At 41.9% G+C, this 27,540-nt stretch overlaps 1 protein-coding gene and 1 pseudogene across 3 annotated transcripts in view; one reads left to right on the forward strand and one right to left on the reverse strand.

Moving 5' to 3' along the window:
• The window catches only part of SPIRE1 (spire type actin nucleation factor 1), a 142,026-nt gene that overhangs the window by 31,334 nt on the left and 83,152 nt on the right, over nt 1-27,540 (reverse strand). For all 3 annotated transcript variants that reach the window (XM_069569033.1, XM_069569032.1, XM_069569034.1), the window contains exons 5-8: nt 10,760-10,837; nt 8,853-9,017; nt 2,554-2,640; nt 1,355-1,484 (exon numbers count right to left, since the gene is read on the reverse strand). In XM_069569033.1, coding sequence (XP_069425134.1) covers nt 1,355-1,484; nt 2,554-2,640; nt 8,853-9,017; nt 10,760-10,837 — 460 coding nt within the window. The remainder of the gene's footprint in view (nt 1-1,354; nt 1,485-2,553; nt 2,641-8,852; nt 9,018-10,759; nt 10,838-27,540) is intronic.
• Nucleotides 14,628-15,378, forward strand: LOC138428136 (MRG/MORF4L-binding protein pseudogene; annotated as a pseudogene).

The raw sequence follows: 27,540 nt of genomic DNA on the forward strand, positions 1-27,540 counted from the left end.
TTTGGCTCATTACTATATACATGCTCGTATGGATTTGTTCATTTTAAAGGGAAACACTTGCTGGCATAAAATCAACAGGGATATATGCTCCTGGCCTCTCCTCACTCTCCAGCTCTGGCCAGGGAAGCTATTCTACTGCTTTAGCACCTCGGGAAGCACTTTCCATTGCGGTTACCTATAGTGCAGACAGGGACACAGCAGGTAGCAAGACAGAAGTGGGCCCTGTGGCCACAGCCCAACGGCAGACAGAAAGCATCACCATACAGTGACCGAGAGTCACAGGAGGCAGGGGAGCCATCAGAGCTGATGCAATTGAGCAGACAGAGGAGGGGAGACTGGGCTCAGAGGAGGGGAGGACCCTGAAGATCAGAAGCTGTCAGATCAAGAGCTTGGCTGCTGGACCCAGTCGCAGGGGACACTGCACTCTTGGCCCTGGGCTTTGAGATGGGAGCAGTGGCAGACAGTTTTTGGGGAAAGCAGGTAAGGTCACCTGTGGTGGAGCTTGTCCTGCAAGTTGGGGGAGGAAGTCCTGCCCAGTGATGGCTGGCTGCACATGTGGGTCTGAACTTCCAGAGAAGCCTGTGCGCAGGGTGGGAGCCAAGGAAATCAGAAACACACCAAGGGGAGCGTGTGGCTGCTCAAGGAGGAGGAGCTGTGGTAGCAACCTGAGGCCCAGCTGGGCGTGGGGGAGGGAAGAGATGGGAAGAGAATCCAGGAGACAGGGTCTCAGCACCAGCTCCTTTCCCAGGCAGGCATCGCCAGACGCTATCTCCCTGAATACCTTGGGAACCTTTCAGTTTATAAACTGGAGGGGAGCTGTTTACATGTAATAATATGGTCTTGCTCTAAATGGAAATCAGTGTGTGCTTATAAAAAACATAAAATAACTATAAAGAAAGTTTAGTAATAAATGCTATCAGTAGAGTCCCTCATCACATAACTTTAAACCATAATTAAGACAATAGAAACTTGATGTATCTATTATTTCTATTTCTAAAATGTAGTAACTAATCCATGTGTGTACTACCATTTATAAAGTATCCTATTTGATTCATTCTTACATGGAAGTCACATGAACATGTGGAGGAATCCGTATCCTCCTCCTGCCAACCAAGGAACGGGAGATCAAAGAGGCCAAGGGCTGTCCTGAAACCACACCCGGGGATCTGCAGAGCTCCGCCCACACCGCAATGTGGTGCCCTTACACTTGGCATCTCAGGGAGGAACTTCCTACTCCACGTATTTCGAGAATGAATGTCACTTGTAAGGGTGGTGTGGTCGGGGGGAGAAAGGGAGGGAGAGGAGTGAGCCAAGTGTGTTTCCAGGGTGAGCGACTCTCCCGCCTGGGACTCACCGAGCCTGCTGCGTCTGGTCTCTTCGGGGGACACAGGCCGCAGCTTCCTCTCAGCCTTGATCTCTTCCAGGATTCTTTCATGAAGGCTCCGGGGCCGCGGTGGAGTAGGTTTCAGTTTTCTGGCTGAGGCCTTGGGAAAAAAGTAATAGCTAGAGCTGGAGTAGTTATCCTTAAATAATTCTTACTGAAGTCCATTCATACAACATAGTATTATGAAATTATATTTTACTGACTGCCACACTGCTTGATAAAAGAGTTTTCGAGCCATAGGAAGATGACTGGATGGCACGGTGGTTCAGGGGCCACACTAACGAGTCAGTTGAGCTCCAGCTATTGTCATGGTGTGCTGCAGTCCACGGGGTCACAGAGTCGGACACGACTAAGCGACTGAACTGAAGTGAACTGCTGTCACACTCCCTACACGCTACCATGACAGGCAAGCTGCTAAAATGCAAGCAGTACGTCATCTCTATTATTGTTTCTGAACGTAACATTTTTGAGTTAAGTCGTAACAACCTTCTCAGTTTGCAGCTGAGGAAATAAAGGCTAGGGAAGGCTGATGAAATTGCTCAAAAAGATGAATTTGCTAAAAAACATGTGATCACCACACCATGTGTGGGTGTGCAGAGCCGGGCTGTGCCTCCATGCTCTCTGCTCTACACAACCTGCCCTCCTGAATCCATTTCCTATGTGGCCTCTTCCCCTTATTATAGAAAGATTTATAAGAGGAATGATTAACTATGTTTTAGATGTATACAAACTAAGAAAGAAATACCCTTTCTTCCTAGTTACTGAAGTTACTGAACGTACAAGGGGTTTGAGAGGCCCTGGTAAGTGCTGGCTGTGGAGCCAGGGGAGGTAAGCGGAGAACAGAGTAAACACAAACCAACTCTCAGACCTGATCAGAACCCCTGACCCATGGTCTCCAGAAAGAACCCCACGAACAGAGGGCCATGGCTACTGTGAAAGAGGAGGCAGCAGTGGATTTCCTGTAACCAAGGTGAGGTGTCTGTACCCTTAAGTACAAGGCAGCAATGCACACGAAAGCTATGTGGCCTTGTGTTCACAGTCGGGCTTCACAATCAGAGAGAAAAGCTCAGCGTCAACACTCCTCCAGGAGCTGTGTTCTGTGGCACGGGCTGTGGGGGGAACATGTTGCCACGTGTATGCCAGCCATGGGGAGGTATCAGATCACATACTGGATTTAAAGGAGGCCTTGATCGGATGAAGTCCAGGATGATTTCATGAGCACTTTTTTTTAACCGAGGGGGAATATCACCATTCACCTGAAAAGAGACAGAAAACAGAAGATTCATGTGACGACAGGACTGCCTGTACAAGCTCCTGGGCACACACGTCCACATACCTCACGTGATGACAGGATTGTCTATACAAGCTTCTGGGTACACAAGTCCACATATGTCATGTGATGACAGGACTGTCTGTACAAGTTTCTGGGTACACACATCCACACATGTCCACATATGTCATGTGATGACAGGATTGTCTGTACAAGCTTCTGGGCACACACATCCATACACATCACTTCAAAGGTACCACAGTGGAATCTGGCTCCACCAAGGACAAATTTCAAATCAATAGAATGGAAAGTAAATGGCTGAGTGATTCAGAGCAAAAACAACTGTAGGACTGAAGAAATGCCAAGCATACTGCAGTTCTACTATTCTGGGAAATTATATGTAAGATACATGCTTTCAACAAACTTTCTAAAATTATGAATATGAATGGAATAAGTAATACTATGCTTAATTATTACATAATTTAGAAAGTCTTTCACCTCTTGTTTTCATCCTTGTACAAAGTTTGGGAATACAAATTAAGGGGAAGGGCTGAGGACAGTTCATGTTCTGTAGACAGAATTCAGGTTCAGGTCAAGGAGGGTGTCTGCTGTATCAATAGAACTGGTAAGAAGCAGAGTTTGGCAGAGTCCTGCTCTGTCTGACTCCTGCTTTAATGTACTCTTTTTAAAGCAACATGTCACAAAGATTTTTTAAGAAATTTAAGAAAACTCCAGAAATCCACAAAATCCCACCTTAGTAAACTCACAACCTGACCCCCCAGGAGGCACAGTTGTGACCATCAGTCATACTTATTTCCCAGTCTCACCTGAAAACACAGACAGACCTGATAGGCATTTTCTGTTGTGCTTCTTATTAATGATGAAAAACAAATATTAACAAATTATACATTTTGAAAACTGTTGAACACTTTAAACTTCTCAAAGATCAGAAAATGAGCATGCTGCTTTGATTAATGAATTGCCTGGAAAGCCTCTGTACCTTCCCCTCTACTTTGGTGAGTCACTCTTTTATCATATTCTAATAATTGTATAATATATCAATTTTATTGGAGGGAAAAAAGATAATTCGGTTATTCCTCTATCACCTATGGCTGAATTTTTTTTTTTTTTTGGACAGGTTAGGAAGGTTTCTTTAAGCTTCACAATTTGTTATTGGAAATGTCATATAAAATTTTATAATCATAAAATTTGGTCAAACTTTTAAAAAGTAAGATTTCTGGGCATGAACAATTTTCTTATGTGTCTCCCAATCTCAAACACATTTTAACTGGTCATGGTCATTAGTCAATTGTTGATAAATTTTTTATTGTAGCTGTATACTCTTGCATTATTTTCTGTCAATGTCATTATTTTTGTGTCAGCTGAGAAACACCCTGATCCTGGGAAAGACTGAAGGCAGGTGGAGAAGGGGATGACAGAGGATGAGATGACTGGATGGCATCACTGACTCAATGGACATGAGTTTGAGTAAACTCCAGGAGTTGGTGATGGACAGGGAGGTCTGGCGTGCTGCAGTCCATGGGGTTGCAAAGAGTCAGACATGACTGAGTGACTGAACTGAAGTGAGAAATAAAGCAGATTAAAGGAAAAAAAAAAAAAAAAGGACCTGAACTGCTGCTTCAGACCCAGTACCGCCCTTGCAAATGTGACCACTCAGGTATATGACAAGCCTCCTGACATCCAGGGCCCTCTTCCCTGTGCCCACCCCACCAGCCCCATTGAGGACTGGATGCCCCATGTGAGAGTCAGAAGTGAAAGCCACCTGAAACAAGCCAACTTGGGATTGCTAGTCCCTGGTGTAAGGAGGCCCGTACACCAGCAGTGGAGCTGAAGGCCCACCACTGCACCACTCTTTACCCATGGACCTCAGGTTATACAATTTTTTTCTTTAAACCTCGTATGAACAACTTAATCAGAATTTTCTATTCTACTCCTGAACAGGCTAATACATATCTTTCCAGCTGTTTTTCACTTGCTTTTATTTTAATGTCCTTTCCATCATAACAGCAAGGTTGAGGAAGAAAATGCTTGAAATAAGGCCAAAGTTGTAAGTTCCATTCCCCAAACAACACAGTAATGTCAGTGTCTTCACTAGTCAGAAGCTGGATCCTGGAACCCAGTTACCCAGTGTTGTGTCAGTGCTCATGAGAGAAATGGCAGGCCAGTGCAGACCTGAGTCAGTCTTATTCCGTATAGGCATGAGGGAAAGTGTGCAAATTCCACTCCACTACTGGGTCAGTGAGATTACTTTTTAATATAAACATAGAACACATTCTGAAACAAGTTTCTGAGCTGCAAGGATAAATAATTTCTAGAATGAACACATACTGTAGACCTGTAAGTAAATAAGACAGTTATATAACTTGATCTTACTTTTGAGTCACAATGCCTTAAAAAAAACAAGTAATTTCTAAAGAAAAGATGTTAAGTTTCTATACATCTTTACTTTTAAAGATGACTTATTTGAAGTTATTTGTTACAATTATTTTACTAAAACACTGGAAGAAGTCAATTGAGATGTTTTGCACTTCTATAATTTAATATTCTGAACATGATCCAATATGGCTGTCATTCAATTCCCACCATCAGCTTCACAAATATACAGAAAAAGGTGGATTACTATGGTGTAGTTATGCATTTTAAACCTGAAGATTAAATTAAGACCATCTTAACATACTGCCTCAGATATAGACTGTATGTGAAAATCCTTTGTATTTGTGTGTGTGTGTGTTTACTCTTTACAACAATATTTGTTTTTAAATTAAAAAGTGGCATTACATTGATAAGTGAAGTTTAAAAAAATACATCTGGTTTTTGACTGATTAAATATGAGTAGTTGACTTTCCACTCTCATTTAGGAGGTACAAATATATATAAAAAGGAATTAATTAGAATCTTAGCCTATTAGACTAAACATGAAAATTTACCCCACATAAAACCAATCACCATTAGAACTGCCATCTGCCCAGTTCCCTGCAGAGGGTCTCAGTATAAACTTAAGTGAACTGCACGGAATTAGCCATAGAATGACAGAAAAAGGAAAGAAAACAATGGGTACCACAAAGCAGTAACATTTTTCCTTACTTGCTACTCACAAACTCCAAACTGTACAAACATTCACATAAGAGGAGTCCCACAGGGACTAAAAAGTCAAGAAAAGATAAAGAAAATGTCAAGAACTAATGGCTGAAAACTTGCAAAATTTGATAATAATACACATCTATTCATTCAAGAAAAATGAAGTGAAAGTGTGAGCTGCTCAGTCATGTCTGATTCTTTGCAACCCCATGGACTGTAGCCCACCAGGCTCTGCTGTCCATGGGGTTTGGCAGGCAAGAATACTGGAATGGATTGCCATTCCCTTCTCCATGGGATCTTCCTGAAACAGGGATCAAACCCAAGTCTTCTGTATTATAGGCAGATTCTTTACCATCTGAGTCACTTCTATAAATTCCAAGCAAAAAACTCAAAGAGAGCCATAACAGAACACCGAGTCAAATTGTTGATAGACGAAAATATTGACAGCAGCAAAAAATGACTATCACATAGAAAGTGACGTTGCTTAGTCGTGTCTGACTCTTTGTGACCCCATGGACAGTAGCCTGTACCAGGCTCCTCCGTCCATGGGATTTTCTAGGCAAAGAGTACTGGAGTCGGTTGCCACTTCCTTCTCCAGGGAATCTTCCCTGACCAGGGATCAAACCCAGGTCTCCCGCATTGTAGACAGATGCTTTACCATCTGAGCCACCAGGGAATCCTCAAAAGATTCACAGGTGATTTCTCATCAGAAAACATAGAGGCCAAAGGCAGTGGGATAACGTTTAAAGATAAACAAAAACAAACTCAGCCAAGAATCCTATATCCAGCAAAATTCTACTTCAAAATGAAGAAGAAATTAAGACATCTTCAGGCAAAGAAGCACTAAGAGAGTTCGTCACCAGTAACCCTGCCCTACAAGAAATGCTAAAGGAAGTCACTTAGGCTTAAAGAAAAGAACAGTAGACTATTAACTTGAAGCCATAAGAGAACACTGTGATAATTGTACATAACATATAGGACAATCTAGACGAGACAGACAAGTTCTCATAAAGAAACAAACTACCAAAACTAAGAAGAAACAAAGGGAAGGAAGGAGGGAGGAGGAAAGAAAGGAAGGACATGAACCTGACCAGACCTGTAATAGGGAAAGAGATTAAATCCACAATCAAAAATCTCCCAACAATGAAAAGCCCAGGACCTGAAGACTTCACTTGTGGATTCCACTCAAATATTTAAAGAATCAGTCCCAACCCTTCACAAACTGTTTCAAAAATTAGAAAAAGAGGCATCACTCCCCATTTTACTCTGTGAGGCCAGTCTTACCCCAATATGAAAGCAGACAAAGACATCACAAGAAAATAGTAGATGAAGCTCCTTCTGAATATAGACACAAAAATCCTCAAGAAAGCATCAGGAAGTACTTTAGCAGCATTTTAAAAGGATTGTACATCATGACCAAGTGGGATTTAACCCATAAACACAAGGGTGGTTTAACACACGAAAAATCACTCGATGTAACATGTCACATTAACTGAATGAAACAAAAGAACCCACATGATTGTCTTTATTGATGCAGAAAAAGGATTTGTCAAAATCCAACACACTTTTATGATAAAAACACACAACAAACTTGGACTGAAAAGAAACCTCCTTAGCATGATAAAAGTCACTTAAATGCATTCCCCCTAAAATCAGGAATCCAACAATATGGATGGATGCTTTTGCCACATCCATTCAACAAAGAACTGAAGGTTCTAACCAGGGTGACCACCAGGCATCCAGATTGGAAACGAAGAAATAAATGGACCCCTTTTCACAGATGACATGAACATATATGTCAAATAAAATACCGTAACTAATCAAGAGAACTATTTTACCTAATAAGCTCAGCAAAAAGAGCAAAAAAATTGTTGTCACCATTTCCCTGTATTTGTAAGAAAGAGTAAATTTGAAAATACATGGCAACATGAGCCATGGACACACTTAGGTAAGGACTCTTCCAATGAGTGGGTGGTTTCAGCGGAGACCTGAGAAGTGAAGAGAAGTGGATTACGCAGACGTGTGAGAAGAGGCCTCCAGCAAGGGCTCAGCTGCAAGTCACAAGAGGCACCTTTTAGGTGGTGGCAGAGACCAGGGGGGTAAAGAGGGGACCAGCCAGGAAGGTGGCAGAAGGTGAGGGCTGAGAGGCAACCCACACCAGACTCTGAGGCTAAGGTCAAAATGGCTGCTTATTCTGAATGTGATGGAAAGAAGTGGAAGGTTTTATGCAGGGCAATGATATGGTCACATTTTCAATTTAACAGGTTTACTCAAGCTGTTTTGGGACGAGAGTAAGAGAAGACGACCACCTGGAGGCCACAGTAATAGTCTAAATGAGAGGTGATGATGGGCTCTGAAATGGAGGTGGTGAGATTCAGGACATAGTGCAGACGTAAAGCTAGCAGGGTTCCAATTCTAAGAGCTTAACTCAGGATTTCACTGGAGCTTTTGAAAAAGACTTACATGCAAGGTTACACAAAACAGCCTGCTTATAACGAGACAACTTGATTAGCTTAATAACTCTGGTGCAGCTGCAGCTGAGAAAGATGCAGTCACTTAGAAATGATGATGCTGAATATACAATGACACAGGAAAACACTCACATGTTACGTGAAAATGCTCACATGTTACATGAAAACAACTGGTCACAGGACAAAGTATTCAATATTAATCCATTTTGCCCAAATAAAGTAGACAGAAAAAAGACTGAAGGTTATGCACCAGCCTGTTAGCAAACTTTCTGTCTCACCTGTGAAATTACACATTTGTAACTTTTCTTCTTGAGCTTATTATATTTACCAACTTTTCTATAAAGACCATGCATGAAGTTTATGAGAAGCAATAATTTTTAAAATGTAATAGTGAGAAAATTTTTAACAAGCAAGATTACCAAAAACCAACCATTTGACTTCATGAATAGTTTAAGAGTTACTGAAATTCATTTATGGAATATTTTCATGGAGAAGGAAATGGCAACCCACTCCAGTGTTCTTGCCTGGAGAATCCCAGGGATGGAGGAGCCTAGTGGGCTGCTGCCTATGGGGGTCACACAGAGTTGGACACGACTGAAGTGACTTAGCTTAGCTTCCTGTTACTTACCATCACTTTTCGCAAAGTGTATCTTCTGGATCGAATGTCATCCATTAGCATCTCGTATGGGGTGAGCTGGTATTCAATGGGCAGCGGGTTGTACTGCCGCTCCTGGACCTTCTTGAGCTTTACTCCATTCCGCAAATCCCTCATCACCTGCACCCAGAACCGAGCCTGAAGGAGCCAAGGGTGGAAAAACATTACTAACTTACTCTAAATAGTTACAGTCATACAGAAGAAATTAAGAGCTTGGATTACAAAACAGCAAGTAAACCAAACAAAAACTATTTTAAAAATTAGATTTTAGGGACTAAAAAGCAGGTAGAAAGCCAGTTGAGAATCCACAAGCTCTAACTGTGGAGATGCCTGGATAAAACCCTAATTCACCCCTGTGCCACCTGCATCCAGCCTCAGTGCCCCTCGCGTCCCACCCGTCATGTGGCTCTGTGCACTGCAAAGGTTCCGGCTTCCCACACTGGACTCTGGGTTTGGCTCTACGACTGGCTTGGCCACTGGAATTTACTAGTGGACATGACACAACCAAAGGCTTCAACAGCAAATGTACAAGGGCATGTCACTCTGCTCCTGTCACTCCATGAAAATACCTAGCATGGGTTGGCATAAGGCCCTCTGGCAGGATTATCTGGGAGAGAGAAGAAGCACAGTGGAGCCACCATTCTGGTCTACAGATGCATGAGCTGAGTAAACACTACTGCTTTAGGCCGAGGTACAGTGTTACTTCAGTTATACAGCACTACTGTGATCACAGCTAACTGGTACAACCACCAACTGCCAGTGGACATCCAAGCAAATTGTTTCCCATTTCTGAACCCTGGCTTCCTCATCAATAAAAAAAGTGATACTTTATAACTTGTGGAGAGCTGAGGTATAGTGTTCTACACAGAGAAAATGCTCAAAATGACAGTTTTTGTGTTGTTTCTGTCTTTTTACAAATTACTTAATATCAAATTCCTTATCTATAAGTAACACCAAGTTGCTTTACTGCCCTTCAAGAAAATGAGATATATGTGAAATATTTATAATAAAACATATTAAATGTTATTATTATACTTTACCCATTTGTTATCCTGCCTGTAAGCTGTCGTAGTCTCAACCTCAGTAAAGAGAAAATTAATACATTTAACTGAAATATTATACAGTGTTAAAAATTAACAAGTGGCTCAAATAGCTACATAAATGTATGTTAAATGATACTGTACTTTTAAAATATGTGCAGCTTACTGTTATGTACACTACACTTTAATAAAGCTGTTAGAAAATGACAAATAACATCTAATAAGGGCAAAAGCAACTTGTTCCTAACCTCCTAAACTGTGTTTTCTGATTTCCTCACTCTATGTGTCACTATTTATCCAGTACGTTTAACATGGAAAGTCAGAACCCTACGATGTGCCTTCCCACTAACACCTGAACACAGCTCAGTCCAGCTTCACATATTCACTGCCCTGTTCCGACTCTGAGTCCTACAGGAAGGCAGCAACCCTTGAGGTCAGCAGGCCTAGGATCTAGCACCATGCTGGAGAAACAGCAGACATTCGACAGGGTCACATGAATATACCACAGTCATCTGTCCTGGAAATCTGTCTTCTCTCTCACCGGGGCAGAAACGCTGCATAACCCATCTGTATTCCCAGGCCCCAATCCAGTTTGACTACTCACTGGATAATGAACAGGCCTCACTACAGCCTCACTAAAGCTTTAAACAGAGCTTCAACTTAGAAAGGTCAATAGTGTAAAACACCGAAATTCTGGGGAGGTTCTAATAAAATCAGATAGTTTTCAAATTGGTATAATATCAATTCATATGGTAGTCTTTAAGATAAACTAGCATTATAATCACATGATATGATTTCTCCAACACTAAAGAGAATAGAGAGAATACCCAGACATCTTACCCAGTCAGCATTTTTCAGCTCTTCCAGGTCTGTGTTAGATTCATCACTCTTCTCCATTTCTTGAATCTTCTTCAGAGTCTACCAATTAAAATTCAAATAAAACATTTATGCATAAAATTTCATTGAACTACCTTCTCAAATTAAAATTCTGAATGAAAGTGAAAGTCATATCTAATTCTTTGCAACCCCCATGGATAGTCCATGGAATTCTCCAGGCCAAAATACTGAAGTGGGTAGTTGTTCCCTTCTCCAGAGGATCTTGCCAACCCAGGCTCAAACCCAGGTCTCCCACATTGCAGGCAGATTATTTACCAGCTGAGCCACCAGGGAAGCTCTAGGTATCTTCAGAAGATAGAGTGCCTGAAGAGCCATGGATGGAGGTCTGTAACACTGGACAGGAAGCAGTCATCAAAAGCATCCCCAAGAAAAAGAAATGCAAAAAGGCAAAGTGGTTGTTTGAGGAATCCTTACAAATACCTGATAAAACAAAAGAAGTGAAAGGCAAAGGAGAAAAGGAAAGATATACCCATCTAAATGCAGAGTTCCAAAGAACAGCAAGGAGAGATAAGAAAGCCTTCCTAAGTGATCAGTGCAAAGAAATAGAGGAAAACAATAGAATGGGAAGACTAGAGATCTCTTCAAGAAAATTAGAGATACCAAGGGAATATTTCATGCAAAGATGGGCAAAATAAAGGAAACAGTATGGACCTAACAGAAGCAGAAGATATTAAGAAGAGGTGGCAAGAATACACAGAGAAACTATACAAAAAAGATCTTCATGACCCAGATAACCACGATGGTGTGATCACTCACCTAGAGCCAGACATCCTGGACTCCAAAGTCAAGCAGGCCTTAGGAAGCATCACTACGGACAAAGCTAGTGGCAGTGATGGAAGTTCAGCTGAACTATTTCAAATCCTAAAAGATGATGCTGTGAAAGTGCTACACTCAATATACCAGCAAATTTGGAAAACTCAGCAGTGGCCACAGGACTGGAAAAGGTCAGTTTTCATTCCAATCCCAAAGAAAGACAATGCCAGAGAATGTTCAAACTACCACACAACTGCACTCATTTCACATACCAGCAAGATAATACTCAAAATCCTCCAAGCTAAGCTTCAGCAGTATGTGAACTGAGAAATTCCAGGTGTACAAGCTGGATTTAGAAAAGGCAAAAGAACTAGAGATCAAACTGCCAACATCCACTGGATCATAGAAAAGCAAGAGAGTTCCAGAAAAACATCTACTTCTACTTTATTGACTACACCAAAGCCTTTGACTGTGTGGACCACAATAAACTGTGGAAAATTGTTAAAGAGATGGGAATACCAGACCACCAGATGCCATGATCTTAAGTTTTCTGAATATTGAGCTTTAAGCCAACTTTTCACTCTCCTCTTTCACTTTCATCAAGAGGCTCTTTAGTTCCTCTTCACTTTCTGCCATAAGGGTGGTGTCATCTGCATATCTGAGGTTATTGATATTTCTGCCGGCAATCTTGATTCCAGCTTGTGCTTCATCCTGCCCAGCATTTCTCATGATGTACTCTGCATATGTTAAATAAGCAGGGTGACAATATACAGCCTTGATGGACTCCTTTTCCTATTTGGAACCAGTCTGTTGTTCCATGTCCAGTTCTAACTGTTGCTTCCTGACCTGCATACAGATTTCTCAAGAGGCAGGTCTGGTATTCCCATCTCTTTCAGAATTTTCCAGAGATTTCTGTGATCCACAGTCAAAGGCTTTGGCATAGTCAATAAAGCAGAAAGAGATGTTTTTCTGAAACTCTCTTGCTTTCTTGGTGATCCAGCAGATGTTGGCAATTTGATCTCTGGTTCCTCTGCCTTTTCTAAATCCAGCTTGAACATCTGGAAGTTCACGGTTCACGTATTGAAGCCTGGCTTGGAGAATTTTGAGCATTACTTGACAAGCATGTGAGATGAGTGCAATTGTGCAGTAGTTTGAGCATTCTTTGGCATTGCCTCTCTTTGGCGCTGGAATGAAAACTGACCTTTTCCAGTCCTGCGGCCACTGCTGAGTTTTCCAAATTTGCTGCCATATTGAGTGCAGCACTTTCACAGCATCATCTTTCAGGATTTGATCCTGAAACAGCTCAACTGGAATTCCATCACCTCTAGTAGCTTTGTTCATAGTGATGCTTTCTAAGGCCCACTTGACTTCACATTCCAGGCTGTCTGCCTCTAGTTGAGTGATCACACCAATGATTATCTGGGTCATGAAGATCTTTTATGTACAGTTCTTCTGTGTATTCTTGCCACCTCTTCTTAATATCTTCTGCTCCTGTTAGGTCCATACCATTTCTGCCCTTTATCGAGCCCATCTTTGCGTGAAATGTTCCCTTGGTATCTTCAATTTTCTTGAAGAGATCTCTAGTCTTTCCCATTCTCTTGTTTTCCTCTATTTCTTTGTATTGATCACTGAGGAAGGCTTTCTTATCTCTTCTTGCTATTCCCTGGAACTCTGCATTCAGATGCTTATATCTCTCCTTTTCTCCTTTGCTTTTCGCTTCTCTTCTTTTCACAGCTATTTGTAAGGCCTCCTCAGACAGCCATTTTGCTTTTTTGCATTTCTTTTCCATGGGGATGGTCTTGATCCCTGTCTCCTGTACAATGTCACGAACCTCCATCCATAGTTCATAGGCACTCCATCAGATCTAGTCCTTTAAATCTATTTGTCCCTTCCATTGTATAATCATAAGGGATTTGATTTAGGTCATACCTGAATGGTCTAGTGGTTTTCCCTACTTTCTTCAATTTAAGTCTGAATTTGGCAATAAGGAGTTCATGATCTGAGCCACAGTCAGCTCCTGGTCTTGTTTTTGCTGACTGTATAGAGCTTCTCCATCTTTGGCTGCAAAGAATATAATCAATCTGATTTCGGTGTTGACCATCTAGTGATGTCCATGTGTAGAGTCTTCTCTTGTGTTGTAGGAAGAGGGTGTTTGCTATGACCAGTGCATTCTTTTGGCAAAACTCTATTAGTCTTTGCCCTGCTTCATTCTGCATTCCAAGGCCAAATTTGCCTGTTACTCCAGGTGTTTCTTGACTTCCTACTTTTGCATTCCAGTCCCCTATAATGAAAAGGACATCTTTTGGGGGGTATTAATTCTTCTAAAAGGTCTTGTAGGTCTTCACAGAACCGTTCAACTTCAGTTTCTTCAGCGTTACTGGCTGGGGCATAGGCTTGGATTACCGTGATATCGAATGGTTTGCCTTGGAAACAGAGATCATTCTGTCATTTTTGAGATTGCATCCAAGTACTGCATTTCGGACACTTTATGGCAGAAAGCGAAGAGGAACTGAAGAGCCTTTTGATGAAAGTGAAAGAGGAGAGTGAAAAGCCTGGCTTAAAACACAACATTCAAAATACGAAGATCCTGGTATCTGATCCCATCAAGTCATGGCAAATAGATGGGGAAGCAATAGAAACAGTGACAGACTTTATTTTCTTTGGCTCCAAAATCACTGCAGATGATGACTACAGCCATGACACTCAAAGACGCTTGTTCCTTGGAAGAAAAGCTATGACCAACCTAGACAGCATGTTAAAAAGCAGAGACATACTTTGCCGACAAAGGTCCAGATAATCAAAGCTATGGTTTTTCCAGCAGGCATGTATGGATGTAAGAGTTGGACCATAAAGAAGGTTTAATGCCAAAGAATTGATGCTTTTAAACTGTGATGTTACAGACGACTGTTGAGAGTTCCTTGGACTGCAAGGAGATCAAACCAGCCAATCCTAAAGGAAATTAACCCTGAATATTCATTGTCAAGACTGATGCTGAAGCTGAAGTTCCAATACTTTGGCCACCTGATGGGAAGAGCCACCTCACTGGAAAAGACCCTGATGCTGGGAAAGACTGAAGGCGGGGAGTGCGCCTGCGCGGAGCTCGTGGCCGTGCCCGCTCCCGCCCGGGGCTCGTCGCTGGGCGGCAGGACCATGGGGGAGGCCGAGGTGGGCGGCAGCGGCACGGCCGGCGACAAGGGCCCCGGGGAGGCTGCCACCAGCCCGGCCGAGGAGACGGTGGTGTGGAGCCCCGAGGTGGAGGTTTGCCTCTTCCACGCCATGCTGGGCCACAAGCCCGTCAGGGTGAACTGGCACTTCCACATGATCTGTATCCGAGACAAGTTCAGCCAGAACATCGGTCGACAGGTCCCATCCAAGGTCATCTGGGACCACCTGATCACCATGTATGACATGCAGGCACTGCACGAGTCTGAGATTCTTCCGTTCCCAAATCCAGAGAGGAACTTCATCCTTGCAGAAGAAATCATTCAAGAAGTCTGAGAAGGAAAAGTAATCATTGAGGAGGAAATGAAAGAAGATGTGGACCCCCACAACGGGGCTGATGATGCCAAATGATTTTGTCTCCCAGTTTTTTCATCTTCAGGAAGCTTGGGGAAAGCAACAGAAAAGTCCAGCAAAGACAAAGAAAAGAACAACTCGGACTTGGGGTCCAAAGAGGGGGCCAGACAAGCGGAAGCGCAGCCCAGTCACCGACAAAGTCCTGACCGCCAACAGCAACCCCTCCAGCCCCAGCGCGGCCAAGCGGCGCCGGACATAGATACTCGCAACAGGCGGGTGCTGTGGTCTCCAGGCAGTGGGACGGTCAAATGCCACTGGCCCTGCTGCCTGCCCTCAGGTGCCAGAGGCTCCTGAGGTGCCACTCAGACCGTCTGAGCTCAGATGGCCCCCAACGCCCAGGACGGGTCCCACTCAGATGCTGAGACCCGGGACGTGAGAGCCCAGGCCACGTCCTCTCTGGACACTCGTGGGTTCCATCGCATTGGCTCAGCTGCACCTGGGGCCAAGCGTTGGCATGGGCCTGAGGACCAGGCTGCGTGGGCAGAGAGCGGGCACAGCAAGCAATAAATCATGGACTGCCTCTCTGCTCTGAGGGGCCCGGGTCTTCCCGTTTCTCCATCTATCCACCGGTCAAAGGCTCGCTCTCAACTGACTGCAGCCTCAAGGGAGCGTCAGGCCGCAGGCGCTGGCCCTTCCACCACCAGGGAGACTGAGAACTGGGCACTTTGCCTCATTCACCTGTACTGTAATGATGTATATAATTTGGTTGGTATTTCACTATTTAATTTTTAAGAAGCCTATTTTACTAGGGTTTTATATGAAAAAAGTACTGCAGAAGTTGAACCTGTGTTGTATTTTTTGCTGAGATATTTTGTTTTAAGGTAACAGACTACTGAGATACTTTTCGCTCAGTTTTTATATGCCAGATACAGAGAATTTGTAGCGGTTATTTTTGTATTCTCGAGTCACTCCACTCGCAAACAGACCAAATGAATTAGCAGAGGGAGGCAGGCCGAGGGCGGATGCAGCCTGGGCACCAGGCTGACCGAGACACACTTGCCTTTGACTGAGGGACATTAAAGCACAAAAAAGCAAAAAAAAAAAAAAAAAGACTGAAGGCGGGAGGAGAAGGGAACGATAGAGAATGAGATGGTTGGATGGCATCACCAGCTCAGTGGGTGTGAGTCTGAGCAAGCTCCAGGAGATGGTGAAGAACAGGGAAGCCTGGCATACTGCAGTCCATGGGGTCATAAAGACTTGGACACGAGTGAGCGACTGAACCACCACCACCACCTTCAGATAAAACATACTGAAGCAGATAGTACAGAATCTACTCCTGTGTGAATTTCAGCCAGTTTCAACAGATGGTGATTACTGAGTCTGTGCTCTAGAGCCTGGGAGCCACAAAACTACTGAGCCCACGTGCTGCAAATACTGAGCCTGTGTGCCTAAAGCCTGTGCTCCACAAGAAAAGCCACAGCAATGAGAAGCCCGCACACTACTACTAGAGAGTAGCCCCCACTCATTGCAACCAGAGAAAAGCCTGTGCAGCAATGAAGACCCAGCACAGTCATAAATAAATAAATAAAATTATTAAAAAAATAAAATAGACGGTGGACCACAGAGGGACAGACTAGGAGTTTGTTCTGGTTTCCTTTTCAGCCTTGTGGTTGAACCTCAGTCACAACATTAATTCATATCTCAGCTGTATTGACGTCTGCATCTCCATCAACTCAACACTGTATCCATCATTAATCACACAGATTTAACTTCCTGTTTGTTTGTTTTTTTTCCTTAACTAAAGTCCTCTTTTTATCTCCATTGCAAATCCCTTAATCCAAACACCATCTGACTCTGCCTGGATGTCTGGCCGCTGCCCTGCCCCCAGCCTTGTCTCCCGCACTGTCTCCTCCCACTCCTCCTCCAGAAGCAGGCTCAAAAGAATCTTTAGTGTTCCAGGGAAGCCCTCCCCTCCCCTCCTTCCTGGTTAAGCCAAGTCTTCCTATCATACAAGTTGCATCACCATAAACCTCTCCTCTGTAGCTGTTACCAACTCTATAATTTTACGTTTGTACCTTCCCTCTAGACTTCATGAGGCAGAATTCTACTCTCAGAAGCTAATACAAATACTGGCATTTTTGAAGCTCAGTATCTATTAATTTAGCGGAGGAATTTCAATATATAAAATGCCCTTTATTTCTGATGGAATCTGTATATATTGTGAAATGGCTAGCACAATAAGATTAGCAACCACTTCTGCCACCTCATACAATTACCTTTTGTTGTTGCCTTTGTAATAACATTAACATTTACTTTCTTAGCAGTTTTCAAGTATGTAATATAGCATTGTGAACTGCAATCATCATATTGTACATTACATGTCCAGAACTTAAAAATGAAAGTTTGTACCCTTTCAGTTGCATCAATTCAATGTTTGTAATTTTAAGAAAACACTGGTAGGCAGGACATACACAACCAACCCTTAGTACTCTTGGGGCTTGATTCCGGACTGCTGGTGGACTCTGAAATCTGCAGCTGTTCAAGTACCTCATTGGCCCCCTGCATCTTCAGTTCTGCATCCGTGGATGCATCGTGTAAGGACTGTGTATAAGCGGATCCTCAGAGCTCAAACCTGCGTTGCTCAAGGCTCAGCTACACTCACATGTTAAGTCACAAATCTGCGCTGCACCACTTCAACCCACAGTAACTCAACCCTAATATACTTGCTAAGCCTACTTGTCTGACTGTGTCTGGACTGGGTTTAAAGGCATTGTATGAAATCTGGTTTACTCTATACGAAAATACTGAATGCTTACTTACTATGAAACATTTCTAAACCATTTATTTTTAGCTTCTCAGCATCTGGGGTTGACCATCTACACAGAGAATATATAATACCCCTGGGAGGTGGGCTTAGCCAAGGGAGCTGCCCTTCAAGGAGTCCTACCCTCTGGGCAGCCCCTCCAGTCACTGGTCCCTGCAGAAGTACACGGGTCAGGCCCCCATCTCCAGCTCCCAAGCTCCCCGTGGATCATCCAAGACCTGCTATTCTGAATCACAGTTAACTTTTCCCTCACCCCTTGCAGTTGTGGCCCAAGTAATCCCAATAAACCTTCTGAATTCAAATTTCAACTCAGAGTCTACTTCCTGGAGGGACTCTGTCCACAGATGGACATTTTACAAATATGGTAATGTGCATATATCAGAAACAAAACTGACATGAATTTTACAGGTAAAAGTCACTATTTAAAGATATTCTGACTCACATCGAGTGTTGGAGACCCTGAGTGGGCACTGCTGTTTCAGAAGCCCCGTTCTGCCCCTGACAACAGTCCCTCTTGTCAGGGACACCTCATCACCATCACAGGTGGGGACAGCACCCTGACAGGCAGCCCAGGCCATCTCCCCCTGCAGTGGCTGGCTCCCGAGTAGGTACCTGACTTCCCCCCAGACTTTCTTACCTCACTTCACAGAAAAGACTTCCTGCTGGAGTTACTGAGCTGACAGAGTGGAGATGTGTGCAGACTGTCAGCTGGCCAGTCTTTTTAGGAAGAGCCTGTGCTGGGGACATCCGGAAAGAGGATGCTATCCCGATTACTGGGTGTGAGGTACTGGATCCAGCCCTGCCTTAAGACTCCTCCAGCTCTCCTCAAGCTAATCTGAGTGAATTTCTGTCACTTTCAACAGAAAGAATTATGATCTAACATGTCCCCTTAATCCAGAAACATGAATTCATGCTTCCGTGTCTTAGGGGTGGTCTGGTGGAACAACACAAATAGCACAGGCCCTCCTTCCACCCAACCGTAGTCGTTACTGCTCTGACATGTCCCCGAGGGGTTGTAGCCAGGACGGCCTCACTGTTAGGACTCCACACAATTACTGTCTTCACCTGTACTGTGACAAAACCCTCAGCTCCCTGCTGGTAAGAACCAACATCTGCTCTCTGTAATAGTGATGATAACTTAAATGAATGGCCTGAGAATTTCATGCTTCTTCATTTTTCTGAACAGACACTTCCTCGCTATGTCACTTTGGACACTCACAGCTGCTCCAGTCCTCAGTTTGATCTTCTCACTGTAAAATGCAGATGCTCATAAATACCTTTTAAATTATTTTACTATTCAGTTCAGTTCAGCTGCTCAGTCGTGTCCGACTCTTTGCGACCCCATGAATCACAGCACGCCGGGCCTCCCTGTCCATCACCAACTCCCGGAGTTCAGACTCACGTCCATCGAGGCAGTGATGCCATCCAGCCATCTCATCCTCTGTCGTCCCCTTCTCCTCCTGCCCCCAATCCCTCCCAGCATCACAGTCTTTTCCAATGAGTCAACTCTTCCCATGAGGTGGCCAAAGTGCACATTAAATATGTTATTTAGCGGTTATTTGGTAGACGTAAGTTACTACTGTTGTGGTTGCTCAGTTGCTCATTCATGTCTGACTCTTTGAGACCCCATGGATTACAGCACTCCAAGCTTCCCTGTCCTTCACTATCTCCTGGAGTTTGCTCAAACACATGTCCATTGAGTTGGTGATGCGATCCAACCATCTCATCCCCTGTCATCCCTTTCTCCTCCTGCCTTCAATCTTTCCCAGCATCAGGGTCTTTTCCAATGAGTCAGTTCTTCACATCAGGTGGCCAAAGTATTGGAGCTTCAGCATCAGTCCTTCCAATGAATATTTACAGTCGATTTCCTTTAAGATTGACTGGTTTTATCTCCTTGCAGTCCAAGAGACTCTTAAGAGTCTTCTCCAACACCACAATTTGAAAGCATCAGTTCTTTGGTGTTTGGCTTTCTTTATGGTCCAACTCTCACATCCACACATGACTACTGGAAAAACTATAGCTTTGACTCTACAGACCTTCGTTGGCAAAGTGATGTCTCTGCTTTTTAATATGCTATCTAGTTTTGCCATAGCTTTTTTTCCAAGGAGCAAATACCTTTTGATTTTGTGGTTGCAGTCACCATCCTCAGTGATTTTGGAGTCCAAGAAAATAGTCTGTCACTGTTTCCATTGTTTCTCCATATATTTGCCATGAAGTGATAGAACCAGATGCCATGATCTTCATTTTTTGAATGTTGTATTTTAACCCAGCTTTTTAACTCTCCTCTTTGACCTTCATCAAAAGGCTCTTTAGTTCCTCTTCAATTTCTGCCATTAAAGTGGTATCATCTGTGTATCTGATGTTGGTGACATTTCTCCTGGCAATCTTAATTCCAGCTTGTGCTTCATACAGCCCTGCATTTCACATGATGTACTCTGCATGTAAGTTAAATAGGCAGGGTGACAATATACAGCCTTGACATATTTCTTTCCCATTTTTGAACCAGTCTGCTGTTCCATGTCCAGTTCCAATTCTAAATATTGCTTCTTGTCCTGCATACATGTTTCTCTGGAAGCGGGTAAGGTGGTCTGGTATTTCTATGTCTTTAAAGAATTTTCCATGGTTTGTTGTGATCCACACAGTCAAAGGCTTTAGCGTGGTCAATGAAGTAAATGTTCTTTTGGAATTCCCTTGCTTTTTTAATGACCCAGCGGATGTTGGCAATTTCATCTCTGGTTCCTCTGCCTTCTCAAAATCCAGTTTGTACATCTGGAATTTCTCAGTTCACCTATTGCTGAAGCCTAGCTTGAAGGATCTGGAGCATAATCTTGCTAGCATGTGAAATGAATGCACCTGTGCAGTAGTTTGAACATTCTTTGAGACTGGAATGAAAACTGACCTTTTCTAGTCCTATGGCCACCGCTGAGTTTTCCAAATTTGCTGGCATATTGAGTGCAGCACTTTAACAGCATCATCTTTTAGGATTTGATAGATAGCTCCGCTGGATTTCCATCACCTTCTCTAGCTTTGTTCATAGTAATGCTTTCTAAGGCCCACTTGACTTCACATTCCAGCATGTCTGGTTCTAGGTGACTGACAACACCATCGTGGTTATCTGAGTCATTAACATTTATTTTGTACAGTTCTGTGTATTCTTCCCACTTCTTCTTAATCTCTTTTGCTTCTGTTAAATCCTTGCCATTTACGTCCTTTATTGTACCCATCTTTGCATGAAATGGTCCCTTGGTAGCTCCAATTTTCCTGAAGAGATCTCTAGTCTTTCCCATTCTATTGTTTTCCTTTGTCTCTTTGCAAAGATAAGAAGGCTTTCTTATCTCTTCTTGCTATTCCCTGGAACCCTGCATTCAGTTGGGTGTATCTTTCCCTTTATCCTTTGCCTGAACTGAAAAATTCATACTCAAATTGAAGAAAGTAGGGAAAACCCACCAGGCCACTCAGCACTCAGGTATGACCTAAATTCAAATTCCTTATGATTATACAGTGGAGGAGACGAATTGATTTAAGGGACTAGATTTGGTAGACAGAGTTCCTGAAGAACGATGGACAGAGGTTTGTAACATCACACAGATGGTGGTGACCAAAACCATCCCCCAAAAAGGAAATGCAAGAAGGCAAGGTGTTTATCTGAAGAAGCCTTAAAAATAGCTGAGAAAAGAACTGAAATGAAAGGCAAAGGAGAAAGGGAAAGATATACCCAAATGAGTTCCAGAGAATAGCAAGAAGAGATAAGTTACTATAAGCCAATGAATATTTATGAAGATTTGAGTGTGAACACTTTCACTCTATCACAAAAACATGTCTTTAAAAAAAAATTTTTTTTCTTTACCAAATAGGATCTCTTTAGCCTCCTGTGAAGTAAAAAGCTTAACTCAGCAATAAATCAACATAAAATAGCTGAGAATCTGTAAATACTATAATTAAACAAACCTGAACAAATGTGCAATGACGAACCTCAGGTTTTGTCATTAGCAGCAAAACAAATGAGTTATTAGAAAATAAATTACGGATTTTTATAGTTTTAGAGACAAGCTTCTGTCAGTTTTAGTCTAGGTTCTGAATAGTTGTTTGTTTTTCTTTTTTTGCTTGCACAAATAATAATAACAGATGCCAACCTGTGCTTGGAATACGGTGAGAAAGTCCTAACAGAGAGCACCCACATGGCAATTAACTCTCCCCATTTCTGACATAACCATTCTCAAGCTTGCAATTAGAACTGCTCTCTGCCAACATTTTTAGTTCCCAGCATCTTAAAAATAAATAAAATCTACCCTGTGAATCACAAGTACATCAAATGCTCAGAGTAGTTTTAATTTATTTGCATAGATTCAACATCAGCTCACACATAAATACCTCTTTTTAGATTAAACTACCCTTACAATATACACGCATGTATATATACATGAATATAATACAACTATATTAATATACAATATACAAATTATGCAAAATACAAATATACAATAATACAATTATATTAATATATAATACAAGTATATTATTATAATATGATATATACATTTATATACAATTTATATTAAAATAATATTTTAACAATAGCGTTTGAATAATTACCCTCTTCCTCCACGTTGTTAACCATTTGGAACTGTTATTTAATGGTATTTCTCTGTGAAATGGGTATGTTTTCAGTTAGAAACTTTTACATGTGTAAAAATAAGTGTCTCAAGAATTCCTTGGAAAAAATTTACTCAGTTAAAAGATGCTAATATACTTTTAAAGAAATTACTTACATAGAGATTATTAAATGCATATCTCAAGTGATAAAGTTGCTAATATAAATAATGCCTATAATAAACAGAACATGTATATCAGCTCTACAGAGTAGAAGCCATGATGTCCTTCCTAATTCAGATACTTTCGCCACAGAAAAGCAGGAAAAAGGACTTTATCATATTTATCAGCCCAAATTAATATTTTTTAAATTATAGCATAAAAGCCCCCAGTAACAGCAATTCTCGTGATAAATAGAAGTCTTTCATGCATATTAAAGAGCTAATGGATAATTACTAAAGAATATTATTTATATTTTCTTCATCCTTTACGACACTTTCTTAAAGATGTAACATGCTCCTTCTCCCAGAGGGATGGAAGAGGGAGAAGGTATGAGAATCAGAGCATTGTACTTTATGAAAAATGTAAAATGTTAAGATACTAAACTATAAATTTACATTCTGATAGCACAGCAGTAAAGGAATCCATCTGCCAATGCAGGAGATGCAGGTTTAATTCCTGAGGAAGATCCCTGGAGAAGGAAATGGCAACCCATTCCAGTATTCTTGCTTGGAGAATTACATGGACAGAGGAGCCTAGCCAACTATAGCCCTAGAGTCGCACAGAATTGGACACGACTGAGCAACTGACCAAACAAAGCTTAATTTGGATTTCTACGGTTCACTAGAGAAATTAGAAAAAGTATAGATGAAGTCTTCAAAATAAAAGAAATTCATTTCTAGGTTCTAGAAAAGGAATACTGTTGCTCAATCCTCCCAATACTGTTGTAGACAGACAGACAGACATACACACACACATACACATTTGTCCAGAGTGTAATGCCTGTCTCTGCCGCAGATGTATGGACTCACAGTATCTCCCTAAACGTATTTCTCTGCCTTATCAGTTTTTATACTCATCAACTATTCATACCTACAGACATCAGTGATGATCACTGTAAAATAATCACTGAAATATCAGAGACAATATTTACAAATTATACCACAAAAAGCTATTTTCTTAGTAAATGCAAATCCAATCCAATAAGAAAAACCAATATTCCATTAGAAAAATGGGCAAAGAATATGAATAGGTAATTTAAAAATACAAATAGCTCTTAAGCATGTGAAAAGGTACCCAATATCATTCATAATAAGGAAAATGTAAACTAAAAGTAAAATGTAAACTAAATCTCTTGAGAGTCCCTTTGACAGCAAGATCAAACTAGTCAATCCTAAAGGAAATCAATCCTGAATATTCATGGGAAGGATGAAGGCTGAAGATGAAGCTCCAGTACTTCTGGCCACCTGATGTGAAGAGCTGACTCACTGGAAAAGATCCTGATGCTGAGAAAGATTGAGGAAGGGCACAACAGAGGATGAGATGGTTGGATAGCATCACCGACTCAACGGACATGAATTTGAGCAAACAATGAAGGACAGGGAAGCCTGGCATGCTGCAGTCCACGGGTTCGCAACGAGACTTGGTAACTGAACAACAAAAACTAAAACTATGAAAGATAAATTTTTACTTATCACTTAGGAAACACATTGTGAAGATGCAGAAAAATAAGACGCTCTTACACATTTTCAGAGAGTATCAATTAGTAAACATCTATGGAGGATAATTTAATATTTTATGAAAACTATAAATGCACAATTTCTCTGACCCAGCTATTCTACTTTTTTGAATTTGTCTTACACATGTAAGACACACATGAAAATAGCACCCATGAAAAATAAGTTAAAAACTATCTATTGCAGTACTGTTTGTAAAAAGCACAAGACTGGAAGCAACTTAATTTGTTGTCAATAGATGACAGACTACATCAATTACAGTTTAACCACACAACAGAACATCATGAAGACACACTAAATGTGAACACTTATACGCTGACATGAAATGATCTACAAGATACAATATTAAATGAAAAAAAGGAAGGTTCAGAATAGCATAAAAAAGGAAGAAAAAATATTGCTATTTTTCTATTAGTTATACATAAATTGTCTGTGCGAGGACACAGAAGAAATTAATGGTCTCTTCTGTGGGAGAGACTATGAGTGGCTGAGACAGAGGGTGAGGCTTCCTGAACTACTCCTGGATTCCTGAAGTATGTGAATTTGTTTATTTGTTAAAGTTAATAAGTTCAAGAAGTTACAGGACCTGACAGGTAGAAGAGTTCTGACATGATCTTTTATAGAAAAGATTCTTCTGAAACATTTTAATAGGGAGGGTAGTAACGAAGGCAAAGAAACCTAAAGGCAAAGAGAAGGTAATTTTACTGTTGCTGCTGAGGTGTGTGTTCTGGGAGTTGCTCACATTCACAAAACAACAAATCAAACAGAAAAGAGAGAGACTTTGCCAAGGACTCTAAAAAGTTACAGTGATAGATGATTTAATTAAAACGAACAAATGGCAATCTTTACAGACAGACATCTGGTGGTAGATTCTTTCTTTCTAACAATATGTTCACCACTTGAAGGACCAGAATTCCATTTTGGCTGTAGGGAGAAATTTCCAGTTAACTTAAATGTCGTCACAATCCTCAATATTCATTGGAAGGACTGACGCTGAAGTTGAAACTCCAATACTTTGGCCACCTGATGAGAAGAACTAACTCATCTGAAAAGACCCTGATGCTGGGAAAGATTGGAGGAGGGAGGAGAAGGGGACGACAGAGAATGAGATGGTTGGATGGCATCACTGACTTGACGGACATGAGTTTGAGTAAACTCTGGGAGTTGGTGATGGACAGGGAGGCCTGGCGTGCTGCAGTCCATGGAGTTGCAAAGAGTTGGACACGACAGAGCAACTGAACTGAACTAAATGTCGTTGTAGTTTTATTATTAGAGGTGTTGGGAGCAGACATGAGAGGGTAGGCCAGGAATATGAGAAAGCTAATTAAAATATACTTCAACATGTGAATGAGACAGAGGTCTTGTGGCTTATCTCTGTGAGTGTGCTCAAGCGGAAGACAGCCTGAAGCTGCATCACGGTAGACATCCGAGGTGTCAATATGCTGACTGGTGATGGGACGAGGATACAGGTGGATGTGATTATTGGCTGTGAGATACTGGGAGGGGGAATATTTGATTTTTTTCAAACGATTACAGGTTATAAAATGTGTTTATTTAACTTAAAAAAACAGACAAAAGACAGTTTCATAACAGCCTGATTGTTTCTAAAAAGTGTTTTTCCCCTCAGCAACGTAAAGATACTTTATATATATGCATATATAATATTTTAAGTAAAATATTTTAGCAATATTTTATTTAAGATTAACTGAGCTCAAGGATTTCATCACAAAATTATGATTCTATACAAGCAGTAACTGAACTAATACATGTAAATCACTCAGTAATGTATTACAGCAATAGCTTTGATGATATTGTGTAAAATTACTCAAATAATCTTTTGAAAATTCGTAACGAACCATGCTGATTTCCCACTCACCTTCTTAGCCCACAGTTTCAATATATGGTCAAATACTAGCAGCTAAAAACAGACTGGCTCTAATCTGGACACTGAGAAATCATCCTCCCATTATAGGGTTTTATTATACGTAGGGTAAGATTTATCCAATTAGAAGAATCCGACTAAACAGGAGTAAAAGTCATACGTGAGTGAGAATCACTCAAACGCTTAGAAAACTGAGGCCCTGGAGTAATGCTGCTTCTTCTGGAGCCTTGAGCACAGGAAAGGGGCCCCACTGCGCCTCCATTCCCACGCCACAGCCCACACCCACTGCCGGGGCAGCTGTTCCTGGATCCCAGCTCCTAGTGGAGCACCGTGTTCAGCCTGTGTCCCCAGCAGATGCACAGCTGCTGGGAGAGCTGTGGAGCTAATGTGCACTGCAGGCTCAGAGCCTTGTCTACACACGGTGAGTGTGCAAGAAATATTGGCTGTCATTCACTGCAACTGCCAAACAGGAGAGATGTATCGCATGAATGATGAAATTCTGCCCTTCGATCCTAATTCCTTTGGGACCTAGGTCTTCCTCAGTCACCAGAAACTGCAAGGCTGAATACAGCTGCTGCAGTCTTACAGGTCCGCACAGTCCAACACTCTGGCTTACGGGCTCCTCCCATACATCCCCATCTCCTGTCGCCAGATTCACTTCTGGCCTTTGTCACTATTCCTACAAGAGAGGGGCACTAATCCCATTTCTGTCACCATAGGCAGCTAACAGCGTATTCTGCTGAACTGGGCTTCAGACTCCTCTCTGTGAGGTGAGCAGGAGGCAAAAGGTAGGACTGCCTACTTCTCAGGACTTTGTGAGGGTTAATGTCCTTATCAGAGAAATGAGCAAGAGACACTCAGGGATTTTAAGTGCTCATGTGAAAGTGACATACACTGTTTGAGCCCAGAGCTGCAGCTGAGGACTTTGGGTCTTTTTCCCTTCAAACTATATAAATTTCCTTAGAGTGGCTATCTCTGAAAAATTAGTAAAAATCCAGGAGCACTCTATCTTACCCATACTCCTCAGGTTCCCTGGTCAGCAGCTCAAATACATGTGGTGACTATAAAAGACTTAAGGCTAATTCTGTTTTGCTCCATTTCTTCTTGAAAGTTAATGCATTAAACCCTTAGAAAAACTGAACTCTAGAACAAAACACGCCATCAACCAGGTTGAAAAAAAAAATCTCATTACTGAAGGACCCTAATGTTGCCTGAGGCCAAGGAAGCAGCAAGGGAAGGACACCTAAAAAGACAATAGGAGATGTGTCCTTGGTCCCTAAGTCTATGACAGGGTTGGCAATATAAACATGGTCCTTGTCCTAAGAAGTTCAGTCTAGTGAGGAGACATATGTCAACAGTCATCCCAATACAGTGTGATAAGTGACAGAAGCCAGAGCAGAGTGTTCTATGAATGAACACAGAG

The sequence above is a fragment of the Ovis canadensis genome, chromosome 23 (genome assembly GCF_042477335.2).
Source record: "Ovis canadensis isolate MfBH-ARS-UI-01 breed Bighorn chromosome 23, ARS-UI_OviCan_v2, whole genome shotgun sequence".
In the NCBI taxonomy this organism is placed as follows: Eukaryota; Metazoa; Chordata; class Mammalia; order Artiodactyla; family Bovidae; genus Ovis; species Ovis canadensis.